The following is a 23,907-nucleotide window of genomic DNA, read 5'->3' on the forward strand; positions in this document are numbered from 1 at the left end:
GGGTTCGGGGGTGTATCGAGAGGTACCTTGAGACCAACGACAACGGGGAGGTCCGAGTGGGGACGGTCTGGGAGGCATTGAAGGCGGTGACTAGAGGGGAATTGATCTCCATCCGAACCCATAGGGAGAGGGGGGAGCAGAGGGAGAGGGAGAGACTGATAGGGGAGATGGTGAGGGTGGATAGGAGATATGCGGAGGCTCCAGAGGAGGGATTGCTGGGGGAGCGGCGTAGCCTTCAGGCCAGATTCGACCCATTGACTACCAGAAAGGCGGAAGCTCAGTGGAGGAAAGCACAGGGGGCGGTGTATGAGTATGGGGAGAAGGCGAGCAAGATGCTGGGACACCAGCTCCGAAAGCGGAAAGCCAGGGAGATTGGGAGAGTGACGGATAGGGCTGGGAAGGTGGTGCGGAGGGGGGTAGATGTTAATGGGGTCTTCAGGGACTTCTATGGGGAACTGTACCGGTCGGAACCCCCAGTGGAGGGGGGGTGGAATGGGGCGCTTCTTGGCAAGCTGCGATTCCCGAGGGTGGAGGAGGAGCAGGTGGAAGGACTGGGGGCGCCGATCGAGCTGGAGGAGGTGGTTAAAGGGATAGGGAGCATGCAGTCGGGGAAGGCGCCGGGGCCGGATGGGTTTCCGGCGGAATTTTATAAAAACCTGTTGGGCCCCCTGTTGGTCCGGACTTTTAACGAGGCAAGGGAGGGGGGGCTTTGCCCCCAACTATGTCATGGGCGCAGATTTCCTTGATCCTGAAGCGGGACAAGGACCCTCTGCAGTGTGGGTCATATAGGCCGATTTCGCTGCTAAATGCTGACGCTAAGCTGCTGGCAAAGATCCTAGCCACAAGAATAGAAGATTGCGTGCCCGGGGTCATTCATGAGGACCAGATGGGGTTTGTGAAGGGAAGGCAGTTGAATAGGAACGTGCGAAGGCTCCTCAACGTCATTATGATCGGAAGGACAGAGTGGATGGTAAGGGAGGTGGTGTTGCTCTGTTATTTAAGGATGACATCCGGGCAATAGTAAGGGATGACATCGGTGCTATGGAGGATAAGGTTGAATCCATTTGGGTGGAAATCAGGAATAGTAAGGCGAAAAAGTCATTGATAGGAGTAGTCTATAGGCCACCAAATAGTAATGTTATGGTGGGGCAGGCAATAAACAAAGAAATAACTGATGCATGTAGAAATGGTACAGCAGTTATCATGGGGGATTTTAATCTACATGTCGATTGGTTTAACCAGATCGGTCAAGGCAATCTTGAGGAAGGGTTTATAGAATGTATCCGCGATAGTTTCCTAGAACAGTATGTAATGGAACCTACGAGGGAACAAGCAGTCCTAGATCTTGTCCTGTGTAATGAGACAGGATTGATTCATGATCTCATTGTTAGGGATCCTCTCGGAAGGAGCGATCACAATATGGTGGAATTTAAAATACAGATGGAGGGTGAGAAAGTAAAATCAAATACTAGTGTTTTGTGTTTAAACAAAGGAGATTACAAGGGGATGAGAGAAGAACTAGCTAAGGTAGACTGGGAGCTAAGACTTTATGGTGGAACAGTTGAGGAACAGTGGAGAACCTTCCAAGCGATTTTTCACAGGGCTCAGCAAAGGTTTATACCAACAAAAAGGAAGGACGGAAGAAAGAGGGAAAATCGACCGTGGATATCTAAGGAAATAAGGGAGAGTATCAAATTGAAGGAAAAAGCATATAAAGTGGCAAAGATTGCTGGGAGATTAGAGGACTGGGAAATCTTTAGGGGGCAACAGAAAGCTACTAAAAAAGCTATAAAGAAGAGTAAGATAGAGTATGAGAGTAAACTTGCTCAGAATATAAAAACAGACAGTAAAAGTTTTTACAAATATATAAGACAAAAAAGAGTGGCTAAGGTAAATATTGGTCCTTTAGAGGATGAGAAGGGAGTTTTAATAATGGGAGATGAGGAAATGGCTGAGGAACTGAACAGGTTTTTTGTGTCGGTCTTCACAGTGGAAGGCACAAATAACATGCCAGCGACTGATAGAAATGAGGCTATGACAGGTGAGGACCTTGAGAGGATTGTTATCACTAAGGAGGGAGTGATGAGCAAGCTAATGGGGCTAAAGGTAGACAAGTCTCCTGGCCCTGATGGAATGCATCCCAGAGTGCTAAAAGAGATGGCTAGGGAAATTGCAGATGCACTAGTGATAATTTACCGAAATTCACTAGACTCTGGGGTGGTCCCGGTGGATTGGAAATTAGCAAACGTGACGCCACTGTTTAAAAAAGGAGGTAGGCAGAAAGCAGGAAATTATAGGCCAGTGAGCTTAACTTTGGTAGTAGGGAAGATGCTGGAATCTATCATCAAGGAAGAAATTGCGAGGCATCTGGATAGAAATTGTCCCATTGGGCAGACGCAGCATGGGTTTGTAAAAGGCAGGTCATGCCTAACTAATTTAGTGGAATTTTTTGAGGACATTACCAGTGCAGTAGATAACGGGGAGCCGATGGATGTGGTATATCTGGATTTCCAGAAAGCCTTTGACAAGGTGCCACACAAAAGGTTGCTGCATAAGATAAAGATGCATGGCATTAAGGGTAAAGTAGTAGCATGGATAGAGGATTGGTTAATTAATAGAAAGCAAAGAGTTGGGATAAATGGGTGTTTCTCTGGTTGGCAATCAGTAGCTAGTGGTGTCCCTCAGGGATCCGTGTTGGGCCCACAATTGTTCACAATTTACATAGATGATTTGGAGTTGGGGACCAAGGGCAATGTGTCCAAGTTTGCAGATGACACTAAGATGAGTGGTAAAGCGAAAAGTGCAGAGGATACTGGAAGTCTGCAGAGGGATTTGGATAGGTTAAGTGAATGGGCTCGGGTCTGGCAGATGGAATACAATGTTGACAAATGTGAGGTTATCCATTTTGGTAGGAATAACAGCAAACGGGATTATTATTTAAACAATAAAATATTAAAGCATGCCGCTGTTCAGAGAGACTTGGGTGTGCTAGTGCATGAGTCACAGAAGGTTGGTTTACAAGTGCAACAGGTGATTAAGAAGGCAAATGGAATTTTGTCCTTCATTGCTAGAGGGATGGAGTTTAAGACTAGGGAGGTTATGTTGCAATTGTATACGGTGTTAGTGCGGCCACACCTGGAGTATTGTGTTCAGTTTTGGTCTCCTTACTTGAGAAAGGACGTACTGGCGGTGGAGGGTGTGCAGAGGAGATTCACTAGGTTAATCCCAGATCTGAAGGGTTGGATTATGAGGAGAGGTCGAGTAGACTGGGACTGTACTCGTTGGAATTTAGAAGGATGAGAAGGGGATCTTATAGAAACATTTAAAATTATGGAGGGAATAGATAGGATAGATGCGGGCAGGTTGTTTCCACTGGCGGGTGACAGCAGAACGAGGGGACATAGCCTCAAAATAAGGGGAAGTAGATTTAGGACTGAGTTTAGGAGGAACTTCTTCACCCAAAGGGTTGTGAATCTATGGAATTCCTTGCCCAGTGAAGCAGTTGAGGCTCCTTCATTACATGTTTTTAAGGTATAGATAGATAGTTTTTTGAAGAATAAAGGGATTAAGGGTTATGGTGTTCGGGCCGGAAAGTGGAGCTGAGTCCACAAAAGATCAGCCATGATCTAATTGAATGGCGGAGCAGGCTCGAGGGGCCAGATGGCCTACTCCTGCTCCTAGTTCTTATGATGCCGGCTGTGGAAGGGGAGGCAGAGATAGTGGTGGCATTGGATGCGGAGAAGGCCTTTGATAGGGTTGAGTGGGAGTATCTGTGGGAGGTGTTGGGGAGGTTTGGGGAGGGGTTTATCCGTTGAGTGAGGCTGCTCTAGGAGGCCCCGATGGCGAGTGTAGCCACAAATAGGAGGAGGTTGGAGTACTTTTGGCTGTACTGGGGGACGAGACAGGGGTGCCCCCTGTCAGTATTGCTCTTCGCATTGGCGATTGAGCCCCTGGCCATGGCGTTGAGGGAGTCAGGGAACTGGAGGGGCCTGGTGCGGGATGGGGAGGAGCACCGAGTGTCGCTTTATGCGGACGACCTGTTGCTGTATGTGGCGGACCCGGTGGGGGGGATGCCGGAGGTGATGAGGATTCTTAGTGAATTTGGGGGTTTCTCTGGGTATAAGTTGAACCTGGGCAAGAGTGAGTTGTTTGTGGTGCACCCGGGGGATCAGGAGGAGGGGATTGGTGGGCTCCCACTGAAGCAGGCAGGGAAGAGCTTCAGGTACCTAGGTGTCCAGGTGGCTGGGAGTTGGGGGGCCCTGCACAAGCTCAACCTCACAAGGTTGGTGGAGCAGATGGAGGAGGAGTTTAAGAGGTGGGATATGTTACCGCTGTCACTGGCGGGGAGGGTGCAGTCCGTTAAGATGACGGTGCTCCCGAGGTTTTTGTTCCTGTTCCAGTGCCTCCCCATCCTTGTTCCGAAGGCCTTTTTTAGGAGGGTCAACAGGAGTATCACGGGATTTGTGTGGGCGCATGGGACTCCGAGGGTGAGAAGTGTTTTCCTGGACTCTGTGGGTACTACTGGGCTGCCAACACGGCGATGGTGCGTAAGTGGGTAATGGACGAGGAAGGGGCAGCATGGAAGAGGATGGAGGCGGCGTCTTGTGTGGGCACGAGCTTGGAGGCGCTAGTAACGGCGCCGTTGCCACTCCCTCCAACGAGGTATACCACGAGCCCGGTGGTGGCGGCTACCCTCAAAATTTGGGGGCAATGGAGACGGCACAGGGGAGAAATGGGGGGGCTCGATGGAGGCCCCGATACGGGGGAACCATCGGTTTGTCCCAGGGAGCATTGATGCCGGATTTCTGGGCTGGCACGGGGCAGGGGTTAGGAGGTTGAGGGACCTGTTTGTGGAGGGGAGGTTCGCGAGCTTGGGGGAGTTAGAGGGGAAGTTTGGGCTCCCCCCAGGGAACATGTTTAGGTACATGCAGGTGAGGGCGTTTGCCAGGCGGCAGGTGGAGGGGTTCCCCTTGCTGCCCCCACGTGGGGTGCGGGACAGGGTGCTCTCGGGGGCGTGGGTTGGAGGAGGGAGGATTCCGGACATATACCGGGTAATGCAGGAGGTAGACGAGGCCTCGTTGGAGGAACTGAAGGGTAAATGGGAAGAGGAGCTGGGTGAGGAGATTGAGGGGACATGGGCGGATGCCCTGGAGAGAGTGAATTCCTCCTCTTCCTGTGCGAGGCTTAGCCTCATACAGTTCAAGGTGCTGCATAGGGCCCACATGACTGGGACGAGGATGAGTAGGTTTTTCAGGGGCGAAGACAGGTGTGCTAGGTGCTCGGGGGGTCCAGCGAACCACGCCCACATGTTTTGGGCGTGCCCAGCGCTGGGGGAGTTTTGGAAGGGGGTAGCAAGGACGGTATCGAGGGTGGTGGGACCCAGGGTCAAGCCAGGCTGGGGACTCGCAATTTTTGGGGTGACAGTGGAGCCGGGTGTGCAGGAGGCGAAAGAGGCCGGTGTTCTGGCCTTTGCGTCCTTAGGAGCCCGGCGGAGGATCTTGCTCCAGTGGAAGGATGTGAGGCCCCCAAGCGTGGAGGCCTGGATCAATGATCTGGCGGGGTTCATCAAATTGGAGAAGGTGAAATTTGCCCGGAGGGGATCAGTACAAGGGTTCTTTCGGCGGTGGCAGCCTTTCCTGAACTTCCAGGCGGAACGGTAGGAAAATAGGCCGACAGCAGCAGCAACCGGGGCGGGGGGGGGGGGGGGGGGGGGGGGGGGGGTTTTGGTTCGGTGGGAGGGAGAACTGTGTACATGGGTTTGTGGGATGTGGTGGGTGTTATTTCTTTCCCTTTTGTTGTTTGGGTGTTCTTTTGTTTTTTCTTTTGTTTGTAGTTGCGTTTGAAGATGGGTGGGTGTTGTTCTTGGGTTGTTACCGCGGTTGTTTTGTTAATATAGTTGTGATGTTTATATTTTGTAAAAATTTCAATAAAAGTTATTAAAAAAAAAAATCTTCCATCTTTACATCCCTCTGTAAACTAGGATGTAACCTATCTGGATCAAGAGGTTTTGTTTTTTTAAGGGATTCCAACTTTTAAGTATAACCTCTATTTATTTTTCTGCTGTCCAATATCATTACTGCCTTCTACTTTACTGCTACCTTGCAGCAGCTTCTTGTCTAGGTCAAAATGTTCATTTAGTTCCTCATCCGTGCTCTTTGCCCTCGTTTGATCTCTAATTATTCCCACCCTTCCTCCAACTATCGTTTTACTATTGCATGTCTAAAAGTCTTCTGCATTCCCTTCGATGTAAGCCACTACTCACTCTTGATTCTATATTCAGAAAGCACAAAAGTTTTCAGAAGTTTGCCAACACCTCCAGGCTTCACCCATTCTTCTGTCACCATACAACAAAACTGTCCAAAGCTCCATGGTACTTACCTGCTGGCGGAGTTGGTCATCATACCGTTGTCTTGCTAGTTTGTCCTGATACTGAGCTCGCTGCAAAACAAAGGTGCCAAAATTAGTGAGCGAACTTGAAACTTTACCAATTTCTGACAGTTACAGGAGCAGCCTATCACAGAAAGGTGGGATCAATATCAAGATAAATCCCTGGGGCAGCACGGTGATGCAGTGGTTAGCACTTCTGCCTCACGCACCAAGGACCCAGGTTCGATCCCGGCTCACTGTCCATGTGGAGTTTGTACATTCTCTCCGTGTCTGTCTGGGTCTCACCCCCACAACCCAAAAAAGTTCAGGGTAGGTCAATTGGCCATGCTAAATTGCCCCCTCATTGGAAAAAAAGAATTGGGTACTCTAAATTTATTTAAAAAAAGATAAATCCCAATCCGATGGAAGTGATCATATCACCAGGGGATAAGGCCATTTGCTAACACCCACTGTTTTGTTTGAACTCCTAAATTTAAAGCTTGATCTGTATATCCAGAGGAATATCGTGGGCACAGAATTTTGCTGCCACCATATTACAGCCAGTGACAATCATTCCCTCAGGGAATGAGGAGACTGCTCCCAGACAGTGATATAATCTGCTCCTGGTTTTCTCCGAATTGTGTCTTTACTCTCATCTAGGCGCCAAGCACCAATGATCCAGAGTGCCTGCCTTCTGAACCCAGGCTTACTGACGGATACCCAACCTGCCTCCACTTGTAATAGAAAAAATCAGGAACTCATGGGCATAAGCTGCAGTCCATTCATTTTAGGCATCCAATCGCAGAATTCCATGGAAAAATTACTATTACCGGTGCAAAAACTTACTGCCTGATGCTGCCTTGTTTCTTCAGCCAACGTTTTCCGCTTCTCTTCTCCCTGCACTTTGATCTGGTCGCTTTTTAGTTGCTCCACAGCAGCTTCATATTCCTGCAGACAGAAACACATCAAATCCAATCAGCCAGTCAGTCAGTGGACCAATCCAAGAACCGATCTGGGGACATCAGATTGGAAACCACAAAGATTTTAGAAATATATAAAAATTAAACATTCTGCAAATCACACATACAATTGCAGGAATCTAGTGGACAAGAGTTGCAAGACCGTTTTTTAAAAATTCAAATCACTTTTCTAAAACACACGAGTCATTCATGAGTACAAGGCAACAAAGTTATTCTAAACATTAAGAATACTTCAGATAAACCATCAAATATCAGGCCTTCACACCTCCCGCTGCCTTGGGAAAGCGGGCAGCATAATCAAAGACCCCTCTTTACTCATACTTCCCAACATCTTCCAAGGGGCAGGAAATACCAAAATCTGAGAACACGCATGAACAGATTCAAAAACAAGCTTCTTCCCCGCTGTTACCAGACTTCTAAACGACCCTCTTTTGGACTGACCTGATTAATACTACATTCCTGTATGCTTCACCCTATGCCGGTGTCCATATATTTACATTGTGGAACTTGTGTTGCCCTTTTATGCATTTTCTTTTAATTTTCATGTACTAAATGATCTGTTTGAGCTGCTCGCAGTAAAATACTTTTCATTGTACCCCGGTACACAATAAACAAACAAAAGACCAATGACGACTTTAACATTTAAAACTCTGCTTATGAACAGCTCCATTTGTACCTGAAGCTAGTCAGGGTAAACTACATATCACCAATTAAATCAACTCAAAACTGCTGTATCTCTGAAATAACAATGTCAAAGTCCACACTAGAGACCAAAATGCACTGGTCAGTCACAGGTACATTAATAGCTCTGCCGCATCAGCTCTCCCTCCAATGGCACTTCTGAAACTGCAACCAAACATTAAGATGGTCTCAGCCTCCGCCCACACAACCTCTAGTTCCGGGGACACTTACGTTTGCAGGGGACAACATTAAGTGTTGTGCACCCACTGTCCCCTTCCACCAACTCTGTGCCACGAACCCAACCCCCTTTGCACTATTTCCCCAGTCCCTGTCTTCACCTCACCTCCAAAAGCAAGCACCCCCACCAATCGCTGCCTCCCTACATTCCAATATTTTCTCCCTGCTCCAAAGATGAGCAGGTCAATTGGATTGGCCATATTAAATTGCCCTTCCAGTGTGCAAAACAATTAGGCGGAGTTAGAGGGATAGGGTGGAGGAGTGGGCCTGGGTTAGGGTGCTCTTTCGGAGGGTTGGTCTAGTCTCAGATGGCCAAACGACCTCCTCCTACACTGTAGGTACTCTATGATTCTTCCATACCTTGATGCGGCCTTGGTGCTCCATTTGGATTGTTTGCTCCTGTATTCGAGAGAGATCCAGCGCATCCTTGGCGTAGCCTGTGTCAAAGAAAAGAAACATCGGTGGAAGTTAGCGAAGACATTCGTGGCTGGAATATATAAAAATATAAACCCGCTCAGACCAATCCCGTCCCCTGCGGCCTGGCTGTTCCGATCCAGGGAGCCAGGCTGAAGGTCACAGGCCGTCTCTCTTCTCCCCCTCCCCAATCCAAATCATTCAAAGGGATGAATGAAGCAATTGACAGGAGCCAGGGCCGAGTCAGCCCCTGGTCTATGTGGAATGTCGACCGAGCCCAGGACACTCACGGGAGGAGTCCAGATCCCGGGCCGCCTTGGCCGCGCGCTCCAGGCCGGTCGGGTCGAAGTTGCTCCATTTGTCTTTGTTGCGGTCGGAGCCATCGCTCCCCCCGCCGCTGCTGCTGCTGCTGCTGCTGCTGCTGCCGCCAGGGGGTAAGGCGGGAGGTGTGGGCGGTAAGGGCGAGCCTGTTTCGCCGGAGCCCTGCTGGCTCCCCTTGTTCAAGCCGAAGATCCAGGACATGGCTGCGCCTCCACACGCGCGCGGTGACCTCCACAGTTACTGCGCCGGCGCGGCCCCCTGACCCCGCTTCTGATTGGCCAAGCAGCCGAGTCGTCAGAGGCACCGATTGGTCGACGAGCGGCGCCGCCGCCATTGATCGAGGTGCCGGGCGATGCCGAGAGCCGATTGGTCCGCGTCAGCGAAGGTTGCACTCTGATTGGCCTCCCGCGGTGGTCAGAGGTCAGCTGGGGCGGGTGGGCGAGGCTGGGTGTTCGGAGTCGGCTTCTGCTCCGGCGGTCATGGCGCTCAGCACCGATTTGGAGTTCGTCCTACACGGTCTCAGGAGCCCACTGAGGTAGGAGACGGCGTCCAGGCCTCACCTCGGTGACGGTAACCAGCCCAGAATGACGGCTCCCGGGCTGGAGTGGTTGTGCACCGTCCCTGCGGGCCGTTGCTGGGGCGGTTGCTATGGACGCCGAGGCGGCTGCATGGCAGCTGTGAGACTGTTTAAATATCTCTGAGGAGGCTCATTCCCCCTTACTATTAATTATGTGGATTGTATTTCCGTGGATACTCTCACGTTTACTTTCCTTGGAAGTGGGTAAAGAGGATGTAAACGGTTAAAGAGTAAAATAAAACGGTAGCGGGTTTTAAACTGCATTTCTAGTTAGAATAAAACGTTGGCAGAGTTTATCATACAATCTATACAGAAGGAGGCCATTCGGCCCATCACATCTGCGCCGACTCTCTGAAAGAGCACCCCACTGCCCCGCCCTATCTCCGTAACTCTGTAACAACATATGACCTTTTGGACACCCAAGGTCAACTCACCTTCACATTTTTGGACTGTGGGAGGAAACTGGAGCACCCGGAGGAAACCCGCGAAGACATGGGCAGAATGTGCAAACTTCACACAGTCACCCAAAGGCTGGAATTGAACGTGTCCCTTGCTCTGTGAGGCAGCAGTTCTAACCACTGTGCAACATGGTTCGAATCCCATACCAGCCTCCCCAGACAGATGCCGGAATGTGGCGACTAGGGGCTTTTCACAGTAACTTAATTGAAGTCTACTCGTGACAATAAGTGATTTTCAAGGGGCTGATTTAGCTCACTGGGCTAAATCGCTGGCTTTTAAAGCAGACCAAGCAGGCCAGCAGCACGGTTCGATTCCCGTACCAGCCTCCCCGAACAGGCATCAGAATGTGGCGACTAGGGGCTTTTCACAGTAACTTCATTGAAACCTACTTGTGACAATAAAGCGATTTTCATTTTCATCATGCGGCCCTGTGCCACCGTTTAAAAGGTGTTTCTGGTTAGAATAAAGCGTTAGTAGGGTTTAAATGGTGTTTCTACTTAAAATAAAACATTAATGGAGTTTAAGCAGGGTTTCTGGTTAAAATAAAATGTTAGTGGGTTTTAAATGATATTATGATTAAAATAAAGCATTAGCAGGTTTTAAGCGGTGTTTCTGGTCCTGAAGTCGGTTCTATAGTCTCTGCACTGTATTAACTCGCCAACGGTTACCTCTATCACCAATAAAGAGAAAAGTGCCAGTGTCACTGATGTACTCTCACCCACGTGTTCTCCCTAGACACACATTGTCATGACTTTAATTTGATTTTGTTGGTTGTTGGGTCACATTTTCTAATTTCCTGCCCAGTATCTCCTTGTGGGAACATTATCATCACAAGAACTACAGTAGTTCAAGGAGAAGACCTGACATTGCTTTTTCTGGACAACAAAAGGACAATAAATGTGATCTTACCAGTATTACCCACATAGTGGGAAAAATATTTTTCAAATGGCCAATTGTTTTATAGAGTGGGCTCTCAAATAGCCGGCAACTGTACATTTAACTGTACATTATAGCCCATTATAGCCCAGTTTGGATTTTGCTCATTGCTGGGATGTTTAGACAGGCCATTTGAACACGAGTAGCTGCCTCTGTCTCCTAAGTCAGAAATGTGAACAAGAAGCACAAGCAATATACAATAAATCAGTCAGTATTTGGAAGAGAAAGGACATGTGTAGCTAAATTTGACAATTAAAATGCCAAGGTAGATGAGACACTTTACAGTGTTGGCAATGAAATCAAGAGGTCAAATATACTTAATATTCAAGTTGATCTGTAATTTTCTTTGTGGAAAAATAGACATTATGATGGAATATGATTCCTAAAACCGTTTCAAAGTCAGAGTTATTGTTCCTGGGTATTAAAAATTGAGTTTCTTTATTGAAAACCAATGTAAAACAAAGAATTTAATTAATTTCTCCAAAACACTTTTTAAAAATGAATTCCCAAATCCAGCAATGACAGGTGATGAAATGAAATTTTTATTTGTGTAAACTTTAGTTCAGCGATTAAAATTTCCCTCCAGGGACTTGTTCTAGGTTGGTGCATCAGTGTCAAGTCTTGCCCACTTTTGGATGAGGCGTTAAAATGGGGCTCCCATCTGCCCTTTTGTACAGACATAAAGGATCGAAAAACTGAAGTGAAATTCTGAATGTTCTCAACAAAATGTACCTTTCTGCTATTGGTGGAACCTCACTGAATGCAAATTTTCCTCGAGAAGAATTGCTGCTCCACAGATGCTGCCAGACCTGCTGAGTTGTCCCAGTATTTTCTGTTATTTTTTCAGCATCTGTGATATTTTGCTTTTGTTGTAGTGGATATATTTGTTTCATTTTCAGGAAGAAACCAAATAGTTATCTTACAAGCTCCCAAAGGACATTCACCACACACCAACAAATACCAAGAGACCCATCAGCAACCTGGAGCAGCTCAGCAAAGACTTCCATGGATGAAGAATTGAAGGGTACAATGTTACAGTACACAAAATTAAGCTTTGTCATCAGTAATTTGCACAAGATTGGATCAGGCCTTAAGAATGCTGGTGGAGTGATTGTTTTGGGGTTGACAAAATAGCTTCTGTGCTACTAATGGAGAGGGAGCATATGAAATAGAAGAAGGAGTTGGCCATTTGCTTTTTGAGCCTGCTCCATTATTCCATACAATCATGACTGATCTTCCACCATAAATTCACCTTCCCCATACCCTTAGAATCCAAAAATCTATCAGTCACTCGCTGTCTTGAATAGATTCATCGACTAAGCATCCACAGTCCTCTGGGATAAAGAATTTAAAAGAGCAGAAATAACTTGAGAAGTGGGCACAAGGTGAACAATAAGAAAGCTTCCCTGTCACCATCTTGCATATCGGGGAGATGGTGGCCTGATGGTAATGTCACTCACTGGGCTAGTGATAGTAATCCAGAGGCCCAGGCTAATGCTCTGGGGACATGCATTCAAACCTCACCACATTAAATGGTGGAATTTAAATTCAGTCAATAAATCTGAAATTGAAAGCCCAGTAACGGTCACCATGACACCATCGATTATTGTTTTTAAAAAATCTCTGGTTCACTGATGTCTTTTAGGGAAGGAAATCTGCCATCATTACCTGGTGCGGCCTCCATGTGATTCCAGACCACATATGTTCTTGGCTCTTAAGAGCCCTCTGTAATGGCCTAGCAAGTAACTCAGTTCAAGGGCAATTGGGGATGGGCAGCAAGTTGTGGCCTTGCCAGTAATGCCCACACCCCATGAAGGAATAAAGAAAAAAAAGTTGTCGCCTTCCAATGTATATACCAGATATTTTGCATAATACTCCTACACTAACCTCACTGGTTAAGAAGCCAAGTCCTGAAAAACGTACAGCATCTCATCAGAGGTGTGATAGTATGCATTTTTTCAGTGACATCCATTTATACTGATCTCCAGAACCTCTTGCAACAGTACTGGCAAGTCTGCAATTAGGGTAGTTCATTTTTTTCACCCTGGTCTTACTGCAGACAGTTCTGATCCTCAATATCACTCCAGCTTTACTATTTCTTAATTCCCTTTGGCACAAAGTAATGTGCCATTTGTTTCACAGACTGTACTTCACGACCACGGAGAACCCGCATGTAGGTATAGCAGGTAATGAGGAAGGCAAATGGAATTTTTGCCTTTATAGCTAAAGGAATAGTGTATAAAAGTAGGGAAGTGTTGCTGCAACTGTACATGGCATTGGTGAGACACCTGGAGTACTGTGTGCAGTTTTGTTCCTCTTATTTGTGGAGGGATGTAGTTGCATTAGTTCCAGTTCAGAAGAGGTTCACTGATTGATTCCAGAGATGAGGGGCGCGATTCTCCGCCCCCCGCGCCGGTTGGGAGAATAGCGGGAAGGCCTCCCGACATTTTTCACGCCCTCCCGCTATTCTCCCCCCCCCCCCCCCCCTCGCCCGACCCACATCACGGATCACCGCTTGCCGTTTTTTTACGACGAGTGGCGATTCTCCGCGGCCGATGGGCCGAGCGGCCGGGCCTTTACGCCCATTTTTTCATGGCAGCAAACACACCTGTTCGCTGCCGTCGTAAAAACGGGTGCTGGATGCCCGTTTGGGGCATCCAGAGGCCCGTTTGGGGCGGGGAGCACCACCGTTGTGCTCGGGAGGGGACAGGACCGCGATCGGTGCCCACCGATCGTCGGGCCTGCGTCCAAAAGGGACGCACATCTTGTCGGGCGGCAGTGGAGAAATGCGGAACCGCACATGCTCGGGTTCCGTCAATGGCGTGATGACATCACCCGCGCATGCGCAGGTTGGAGACGGCCGCGCGTCATCTTGGTCGCTGGGCCTTAACGACGGTCGTTAAGGCCATGGCGCCGTGATTCCCGGGGTCCTGCTCCTAGCCCCGATGGGGGGCGCGGGGGGGGGGGGGGGGGGGGGGGGAGAATCGGGTCCCGGGAACGGGCGTGAAGGCTGCCGTGAAACACGGCCGGTTTCACGGCAGCCTTTACGACTCTCCGCATTTGTGGAGAATCTCGCCCGAGGAGTTTGTCTTATGAAGAGAGATCGAGCAGTTTCGACCTACGCTCTCTCGAGTTTAGAAGAATGAGGGGGGATCACATTGAGGTATATAAGATGATAAAAGGTATTGACAAAGTACTGCGGATGCTTCCTCTTAAGGCAAAATCTAGAATGAGAGGTCATAGTTTCAGGATAAGGGGTAGCAGATTTAAAACTGAGTTGAGGAGAAATTGCTTCCCTCAAAAGAGTTGCAAATCTGTGGAATTCACTACCCCAGACTGCAGGAAATGCTGAAACATTGAGTAAATTTGAGGAGATAGACAGATTTTTAATTAGTAATTGTTGTAGGTTTATGCAGAATGGCTGGGAAAGTGGAGTTGAGGCCAACATCAGATCAACCGGGGTTGTATTGAATGGCAGAGTAGGCTAGAGGGGCTGAATTACCTACTCTTATGTTGTAATATTATTACAGAAGCATTGGTATTGTATTAGCATGATGTCAGCTCAAAGTGCAACAGGTACACACAACACTCCTGCATCCATTTTGCAGTGACTGTATTTATCAGCTGCCTGTTAATACTAGATTTTGTGTGTCAATGATTTGGGATTCTTGACCTGGATGATTGATCTTAATCTGCTTCTGCAGAATGAGGGAACATTATATTCCTAGACAGAACAGCGAACAGCTCTCATTCGGGGGAGATTACTCTTAAAGCTCTGACATAGCTAAACAGCTTTCCATTATTTTCTGGTGGGGTTTCCCCAGGTAAGTTGCTCATACTAAACCGTTACTCTTTCAGGGTGGATACTTGTCTCTTACGACTTTTCCGAATGAGCTTCTTAGAATTTAAACTTACTCAATGTAACACACACAGTTTATATTTTAGTGGGGTTTTTGATTATAAACATTTTAAAATATAAAAGAGATGTACAGAGTGTACAAAATGTAAGTCTATTACCAGACTGTCATTTCTAAAAGAGAAATATACTTAAACATGGATATCCATAAGTATTTCTTACTGCAAAACGTTTAACAGAGTAAGAAAGCCAACTTACAAAGTCCAGAATGACTTGTTTGACAAAACAGGCAGGAACAAAACCTTTGCACCCTCTTTACAAAACAGAAGAGTGAGTGCTGTGTTATTTGAATCAGTGTCTTTTAGTACATTTTTTTCAGCACCTGTCTTCGAGACGGCTATTCTTATCTAGATTTATATATTTTTCTTAAGGATGATGATACCCTGGTACCTTTTTAACCTTGAAGGAACTAGTCTGCAGTAGCTATTTCTAAATATGCCTATTCATAGTTGTAGGATCCTTATTTTTTTAATGGATGGGGACCTTCACAGGACCTGTTGTCTGTGTTTAATTGCAATTCTGGCGTCAATAAATCTTGAAATATGGTCAGAATAATGGTCATTAGAGCACCATGTTATCTCTGTGGGCCACTTTGCTGAGCTTTTACGAATAATCTTAGGAAGAATTTATATTTATCAACTCTAGAACCTGGAGTATCGTTTATTCTTTGTTACATTTGTTGTTTGGGGTACTTTGAACTATTAAATCTTTTTCATAATTCTATTTGTTACATTTCTATCCCAATGGGTATTCGGGATTCTGAATGATCATTACATGATACAGGTTTCATTTATACTATTTTGACTTCATATGGTTCTGTGGTCAGTTTGATGCTCATCACATGTGATGATTCTGTAAAATAATGCAGAATTAAAACTGCTTTAAAGAATGAGGCCCAATTGTTTAGATGTGCTCTGCAACATTAACATTAACAAATCACTGTTGTGTAGCACCAAATGATGGAGCTGTCATGTCCCACTGAGTAATGACAGACATTTCAATACAAGGTGAGGCCATTTATCCTCTGTATCAGAGATATCTTATCTACATCAATTTCTCTGCCCTTTTCCTATAACCTAATTTATTCCTTGAAATGTTTATATAATTCCCTGTTAAATGTCATGTGTTGGAGCATCCTGTCCGGATGTGAACCAAATCATTTTCATTTAGTTTTTGATGTTGATTTTGTGTTATTTACCTGCTGTTATTTGTATCTTTTAAATTAGAGATGCTTGTGTCTGGCAGCAGGAAAGACAGTCCCAGCATTGATGAGTTGGAACAAAGTTTAAGTGAACTGAAGGTACAGGTAAAAGGCCTGACTGAGACTCTGAACCCTGAATTATTGACACAGTACAAGAAGATAGGAGAATCGGAGAGCATCTTTAGATCCAGTGGCAAAAGCAGTGACTGGCTAGCCTCAACTGATGGGACATTGCTTGAGGGGGATCTTGGTGGACAAGCAACAAATCCTGATGAATCGGATTGGTTTTTGAGGCCGAGGCATTTAGTGCAGTCATTGGGCCGATATCCAGCGCCTGAAGACCATGGTGTTCCTCTTCGCTCCATGTCACCAGTTGATCGAGTGGTGGGTCTCACTGGGAGCGAGCTCTCCAGCAGAAATTACGGACGTTCCACCATCTCGCCTGTGGACATTGCCTACAGAGCAAGCTTTCCGTTGAGGATGGGTGCACCGCATGTAATTGGAGTGAAAGCTCTTCTTCCTCCTCAGATTCCTGTCCGACCGCAATCTCCTGAAATAACCAGATCATCATTTCTCCGAGACCGACCTCAGACTCTCAGACGCCTGAGAAGCATCCGATCACGATCTCTGTCCCCAGCTTCTAAAAGAAGCCGTTGGCAGCAGTCCCGCTCCCAGTCTCCCAAACCCGTGTGGAGACCAAGTTCTGCTAAAGTAAATGCATGTGGGAAGCCCCCTCCACCCATTAACAGGCAGAGGTCAGGAAGCAAGAAGATGACTTCCAACAGACTCACCCGATCATATTCCTGTAGACCAGGAGTGTTCAACTCGAGCTCCCAACTTGTGCCCAGTCAGAGCCTGGATGACAACTTGTGGACTACGTACAGTTGTGCAGCTCCAGCTGTGTCATCTCTTTCATCTCAGGAAATCAGTGAAAGGTAGTCTTCCTCCAGCAGTCTGTGCCATATTGCTGCAAACATGGTTGTAGTAATCGCATATTATTAGTGATTTCAGGAGGCAGCAGCAGATGCTAAATGAACAAACAGTCAAAAGCCCACAGTCTCAGCTCTGACCCTCCGAAATGATAGCTAGGAATAAACTGAAGTTTCAGTTTGAAGCTAGGTTATAATCAATTTCACTGCCTGAGGTATCCATGTTTCAATTGTTGATACCTTCATCACTGCTCCACAACTAAGGAGCGTAAAGAAATACAGATTTGGGAAAGGTTCTGGGGCAGTCTATCCAGGACCATAAATGAATATCTCTCGTATGCCAAATACCTTAAATATCTGTTCAAGGGGCAACACGGTGGCGCAGTGGGTTAGCACTGCGGCCTCACGGCACCAAGGTCCCAGGTTCAATCCCGGCTCTGGGTCACTGTCCGTGTGGAGTTTGCACATTCTCCCCGTGTTTGCGTGGGTTTTGCCCCCACAAACCCAAAAATGTGCAGGGTTAACCTGGATTGGCCACGCTAAATTGCCCCTTAATTGGAAAAAGTGATTGGGTACTCTAAATTCATTTTTTTTTTAAAAATCTGTTCAATTCTCCCTTACCATTTTTCATTTTCTATTTGCTTCCATGGTCTCCCTAGGTAGTCCAATCTACATCTTTCACATCCTTTGTTAACATGATGTTAAAACTGTGTACTTTTCCCCATCTAATTTGAGACTGTGTCCCATGGTTCTAGAGTTAAGTGATCTTTAACACTTCATTGGCACTTAATTTATCTTTTCCCTTAAGAATCTTGATTAACATCTCACCTGAACCATCACTTATCCATAGTAAGAAATCATGCTTTCTTCAGGCTTTTTCCCAAAGCTTAAGCTAACTATCAGATTCATTGTCCTCTTCTGTGTTGCCTCCAATGCATGGCTGTCCCTGTAATAGATTGACCAGAATAGTGTACAGCACTCCATGGGTGACTGTGCCAATGTTTTACACAGATTCACCTCCAGCGATTTGTGCTCTATTTCTTTGGCTACTCATCCTATGACAACTATGTTGTATCTTTTAGTGAACTATCCATCAGTACTCTCCGATCCCTTTTCTATTGTTCTAACTTCCTCTTTCCCTCAAGTTGATAATACCTGCAAATGTTAACGCAGTCTTCTTTCTCAAACATTTTACGTACTGCCCCAACACTGATCGCTGTGGTACCCAGTTACCTTTGATAACCCATCACTATTTGCAAACACCCTTTGTTTTAATTTGTTTAGCCAATTTTCAGTCCACTGCAGAAACCTGCCTCCTAATCAATGCCTTCCTATCCCATGGACCAATTGTTGGTATAGCAAGGTACCAAAAGTATTGATGAATTAAAATGTATTCAATTTGCATTTCCATAGAATTTCTATTTCTAAGGCCTGTCACTTCCTCAAAGAATTCCAGTGAGTTTGAAAGGCAACATTCTCTTACTCCGACCCATATCCTTTAGTCTTTCCCTGCAATCACTCCATCTGAATTCCACTTTCAGTTTTCCGGCAAATCTTCATGTTCTTCAGTCATTCATGATTAGCCAATACATTTCTAAGTGTTATCTTATGTCATCACTTTTGCCCCCCTCTGATAGTTTCCCTGATATTGGCATGAGGCTAGCTGGTCTGTGATTACAACATTTTCCCTTTATAAATAGGGATACCTTCCTGTCCCGCACATTTGTACAGTTCTTATTTCCAAAAAACTTTTTGAAAATTATGCTTAATCCCTAGGATCTTTTCTAAGAAGACTCCTTCGGTTTTCTTGGGCACAAAACCAAATGGGCAGAGTGACTTGATCCAGCTTACCATTTTAATACTATTGCATTTTAGTATTTCCACCTTTCACTTCCTGCCCTTCCTCTTGTGACCCCTGCCCCTACCCAAAGCAGTGTTACTGCAGCACCTTTCCCTTTGTATTAGGGACAGCACGGTAGCATTGTGGATAGCACAATCACTTCACAGCTCCAGGGTCCCAGGTTCAATTCCGACTTGGGTCACTGTCTGTGCGGAGTCTGCACATCCTACCCGTGTGTGCGTGGGTTTCCTCCGGGTGCTCCGGTTTCCTCCCATAGTCCAAAGATGTGCAGGTTAGGTGGATTGGCCATGATAAATTGCCCTTAGTGTCCAAGATTGCCCTTAGTGTTGGGTGGGGTTACTGGGTTTGGGGATGGGGTGGAGGTGTTGACCTTGGGTGGGGTGCTCTTTCCAGGAGCCGGTGCAGACTCGATGGGCCGAATGGCCTCCTTCTGCACTGTAAATTCTATGTATGTATTCCGCACCTGCCACTCTGTATGATTTCTTCTTGCAGCACTACTACGACACCAAGCTGCTCTTGTTTCTCCTCCTCCCGCCTCCGTATAGCCCAAGTGCACTGAGGCCGATTGTAGTACCCTGACATGGGCTAATTTGGTACAGGTTAGGGATTCAACGCTCAACCTTTTCTAGCTTATGTGTTAAATTTTCACTGGCCTTTTAACCCACTGAGCTTCAGAGAGCCACCTAATTTGTTTTTGTCGACAAAATTACATGCAAAAAGGGGGGCAGTCCATTTGTAGCTGGTCATCTAATATTTAGTGTTCTAATCTCTTCTATTTTGCCTTCACATCATATTTTAACTTGAGCCTAAAATCACAAAATTATGCAAACTGCAGCAAATCTTAATTTAAATCAAAGTGAAAATGTCTGATTAGCCATACTGAATAGTTTAACCTTTTAAAATCGCCCAGCAATGGATGCTGTGACAAGTTTAACAAGAACAGCTCAAAATAAATGGCCAAGAAGGCAAATCCTTCAGGGTGAAACTTTTTTCTTCGAAAAGCTGATTACATTTCAAGAGATTACTTTTGGTGAAGTAAAACAGAAGTAAAGAAGAGAAACAAATAATATTCCGTGATTCCAGGACATAGTACCGACTGAGGAAAGATGTATTTTGCGACGGAAGCGCTGTGTGTATCAGCTACTTTTTTCTGCTCTCCTGTAGGTTCCTGCAGTCGCTGGCAGATGGCGATGTCAGACAATCATTGGTGGAAATGTCTCCGTACCAACAAGAACTCTCTCATCTGAGGCTGCAACGCCTCCGTGTAGAGGAAGAGTTACTCCTGGAGATAAAACGGCAACAAGAACTGGAGAGAATCCGGGGCCCACAGCCCAAGTGGTAAGTGAGGAATGTGACAGGCATAAAGCAGTTCTGAATTGTTTTGGCCTGATAGTGGTCCCTTTCAAATTAGGCACAATGCAGGAGATTTTAAAGAGCCCACTGTTCCCTGCTGTTGCTTATTGAGGACTGGAGAGAGATTTTGTGGAGGCATAGTACTCCTAAAATGCTGAAACATCACACTTTAGGAAGAATGTCACGGTTTAAAAAGTGATGCAAAAGAGATCAGGATACCAGGGATGGGAGTACTTCTGTGATGTGGAGAGATTTGGAGATGCTGGAGTCTCCTTCCAGAAGAAAAAGTTATGGTTGGACAGAGGTGTTCAAAATCATGAATGGTCAAATGGAGTAAATAGAGAGAAGCCATTTCCAGTGGCAGAAGGGGCAGTGACCAGAGGACACAATTTGGGTGTTTGGTAAAAGAACCAGAGGTGACATGAGGAAACATTGTTTTTGCACAGCAAGTTGTGATCTGGAATGCACTGCCTGAAATGGTGATGAAAACAGATTTGATAATATTCAAAATGTTATTGAACAAATATGTGAAGGGAAAATAAAGCTATGGGGATGAGCAGGGGAGTGGGGTTAATTGAATAGTTGTACCACAGACATGATGGGCTGAATGGTCCCTTGTGTTGTATTGTTCTCTGATCACCAGGCTGGTGCCAACATTGTCAAAGAAAGAGAGTTAAATTTACCTAGTAAATTGATCCAAGTTAGGGGAACCAAAAACTAAATAAATAAAAGAGGGTAGATAACACCCAAAAGATCAACAAGGCACTGCATATCCCAAGGGGACACTGCAGTTCACAGGCACCATCACCCTATTCAAGCCACTCTGCAGCACTTTCTGAAGAACTGAGGCTATTTCTGCCGTGGTTCAAGGAGGCAGCATGCCACTACCTTTTCGAGGGAAATTACGGATGGGCAATAAAGAGATGCCCACATCTCATGAACACATTAAAAAAAAATACAGAATATAAGCAACATGCTTGACTGCTGTCAGTATTCTACTCTACGAGGTCTGGTAAGCCAGAAGAACAAAGCATAATTCATTTTCACTATCACCACAAACCAAGGATACATGAATGTATAATTTATATACAGACCATTAATCACAGGTACCTGTGACTAACTACAGTTTCTTATAAATCATCAGTGTCTGGTCTGTTTCCAGTCTGTTATAAATCACAGATTTCTAGGATTAATTACAATCTAAAAGGAATATTACTATGGTCTTGTTGCAGTTAGACAGTTTCTGTCATTCCTGGCAACAAAATGATGTGCTAGGTTGAAAGCAACAAACTAGAATCAGCCACCAATTTTTTTAGAGGTCATCAGGTTCTAAAAAACAGAAATCATTAATAGAGAGAAATTTAACAAGTATAATTTAATCTGAATTTCAGACACTAGTTTAAAAATTACTTCACCTTTGGTACCATGATTTATGACAACACCAGAATCTCACATTTATGAAGTGCAATCTCTTGGGGATCCAGTGATATTTTTACATTTGAGATAGGTCAAGGAAGTTTCTTGTGCCCAAATGGATCTGTAACATTTTGGGATCATTGTTCTGGGATCAGTTTGTTCTTGATGAATTGTGAGGAGATTGATTTTGCATCTTTTCAGGTATGAAATGAAAGGATCTCGCTTCCATTATGAAGCTCACAAGAACAATGAACTGCTCCGAAACAGCAATGACTGGCAGTCTCTGTTCAACTATCGGGAAGATCTGCTCTCTGCGTCCAAGGACTTCACACCAAATGGCTGTCACAGAAATCCAGATTCTGCGTGATATTCAACAGTTGATTATTCTCTTGGTTCGGCCAACATTCTGTCGTCCAGGAATCAATACAAAATGTCTTTAAAGGGCATCAGTGTGAAAGTGATGTAATATTACTCTGTGTAGTCCGGTCTCATTGAAACACTAGAGCACTATAAACAAAAGTGTTAGATCTCCACCAGGAATGAGTATTTCACCCTGGGTTGAATAATCCCAGTTGGAGTGAAGCAGGTTTAAGGAATATGCCGGTGTGCCCATAACTGTGGGGTGAGGTCAAGTTTAAGAAGTGGTTTCTTAGATTTCCAGTAGCATCAAAAAAAAAGCACCGATGGAACGGAGCTGCTGTCTGCAAATGTTAGCAATCTGAAAAGAGGCAGAATGTGAGTCACTGCTCTGCAGCAGCATCTCACATTGTGTAGCTTCCACTGTTAGATTGGTGGTATAGTCATTGCATCACCAAAAAACACAGAATTTGAATGTAAAGAATTTGAATGATTTCTTGAAACTTCTCTTCTGGAGAGAAGATGTTTGCTGTCTGATCCAGATTCATTTTTCCCAGGCTGCTTTACTTTTCCCAAGCAAGCACTTGTGCCCCAAAGGAATTGCAACTTCATGTGAAGATGCAAAATTTATAAATAGATTTGCAGGAATCATTCCAACTCTTTGTCAAAAAGTGAATGAGTTTGTAGCCTTGTCCTTTTTAAGTTGTTTACATGCTTCCTTTGTTTGTGATTGCGAGTGCGTATGTATCCTGTGATACTGCATATGATGAATGGCCATTTGACCCATCTAAGCTCACTCAGGGACAAAGATGCTATAGCTCCAGCCCTCATTCCCATCACAGTATCCAACTGTTCCATCAACAATTGGTATTTGTTTGCACAACCCTACCCAAATGTTCCTGACATCAGTTGTAATTTGCCTTCCATTAATTTAAACCTTCAACTCCTTGTGCTGCTGTCAAAACCTACAGTTCCTTGTTTAACTTTTTCTATTATTGCATAACTTATTACATTATGCATTAAGGTTACCCCCTCAGTTACCTCCTTTCAAGGTTGAAAGGCTCACGGTAGCAGTACGGAAGCATAGTGGTTAGCACTGTTGCTTCACAACTCCAGGTCCCAGGTTCGATTCCTGGCTTGGGTCACTGTCTGTGTGGAGTCTACACATTCTCCCCGTGTCTGCATGGGTTTCCTCTGGGTGCTCCGGTTTTCTCCCACAGTCCAAAGATGTGCGGATCAGGTGGATTGACCGTGCTAAATTGCCCTTTGTGTCCAAAAAAAAAGGTTAAGTGGGGTTACTGGGTTGCGGGGATAGGGTGGAGACATGGGCTTGAGTTGGGTGCTCTTTCGAAGGGCCAATGCAGACTCGATGGGCTGAATGGCCTCCTTCTGCACTGTAAATTCTATGATTCTATGGAGCTCCAGCCTTTCCTCATAACTCTGTTTGTCTGACACTATGGATCAGCCCAGTAGCTCTGTGTCACTTCCAATGCTTGACTATCTCCCCAGAGCCTTGGGGGCCAGATGTGAACTGCCTGGAGCACTGGCTCATTATGACTTTGGTTTCTATTCTATTGTACACAATTCATTTAACCTTTCTTTTGTTTTATTGATTTCTGCTTCACAGTGATTAAATACCTCAAGAAGCAGGTTCACTTGTACACCTGTTTAAACTTCAACATCTTTATTAGGGTACCTCTGCTGCTCAACAAGGGGCTTTCTACAATCCATTTGGGATGGCATGCCATCTTCAAGGAAGCAAAAGAGGTTAGTTAGGTAAAATCATCCCCTTTTGTACCCGTTGGCTGCTATTTATTAGATCATTACCAAGTAGACAAACTCCATGTTATTCCTGATAGCCGTATTTATTTTGTTAAGTTTTGATATAAATCTATCAGGACTG

At 45.6% G+C, this 23,907-nt stretch overlaps 2 protein-coding genes across 3 annotated transcripts in view; one reads left to right on the forward strand and one right to left on the reverse strand.

Moving 5' to 3' along the window:
- The window catches only part of atad3 (ATPase family AAA domain containing 3), a 68,960-nt gene extending 59,724 nt beyond the window's left edge, over positions 1-9,236 (reverse strand). Inside the window, exons 1-4 of the mRNA XM_038821746.1 lie at positions 8,969-9,236; positions 8,625-8,701; positions 7,213-7,314; positions 6,379-6,438 (exon numbers count right to left, since the gene is read on the reverse strand). Coding sequence (XP_038677674.1) covers positions 6,379-6,438; positions 7,213-7,314; positions 8,625-8,701; positions 8,969-9,200 — 471 coding nt within the window. The 5' untranslated portion in view covers positions 9,201-9,236. The remainder of the gene's footprint in view (positions 1-6,378; positions 6,439-7,212; positions 7,315-8,624; positions 8,702-8,968) is intronic.
- A 148-nt stretch (positions 9,237-9,384) lies between these two features.
- LOC119950837 lies at positions 9,385-22,091 on the forward strand. 2 transcript variants are annotated; one of them, XM_038773674.1, is made up of 5 exons: positions 9,385-9,534; positions 11,871-11,995; positions 16,114-17,023; positions 20,043-20,216; positions 21,849-22,091. In XM_038773674.1, the coding sequence occupies exons 1-5, from the start codon at positions 9,479-9,481 to the stop codon at positions 22,012-22,014; spliced, it is 1,431 nt and encodes a 476-aa protein (XP_038629602.1). In that variant the 5' UTR covers positions 9,385-9,478; the 3' UTR covers positions 22,015-22,091. The 2 variants fall into 2 exon arrangements, with proteins under 2 accessions (XP_038629602.1, XP_038629603.1); XM_038773675.1 differs by lacking the exon at positions 11,871-11,995 and having other exon boundaries at positions 9,452-9,534.
- The last annotated feature ends 1,816 nt before the right edge of the window (positions 22,092-23,907 follow it).

The sequence above is a fragment of the Scyliorhinus canicula genome, chromosome 16 (genome assembly GCF_902713615.1).
Source record: "Scyliorhinus canicula chromosome 16, sScyCan1.1, whole genome shotgun sequence".
Lineage (NCBI taxonomy): Eukaryota > Metazoa > Chordata > Chondrichthyes > Carcharhiniformes > Scyliorhinidae > Scyliorhinus > Scyliorhinus canicula.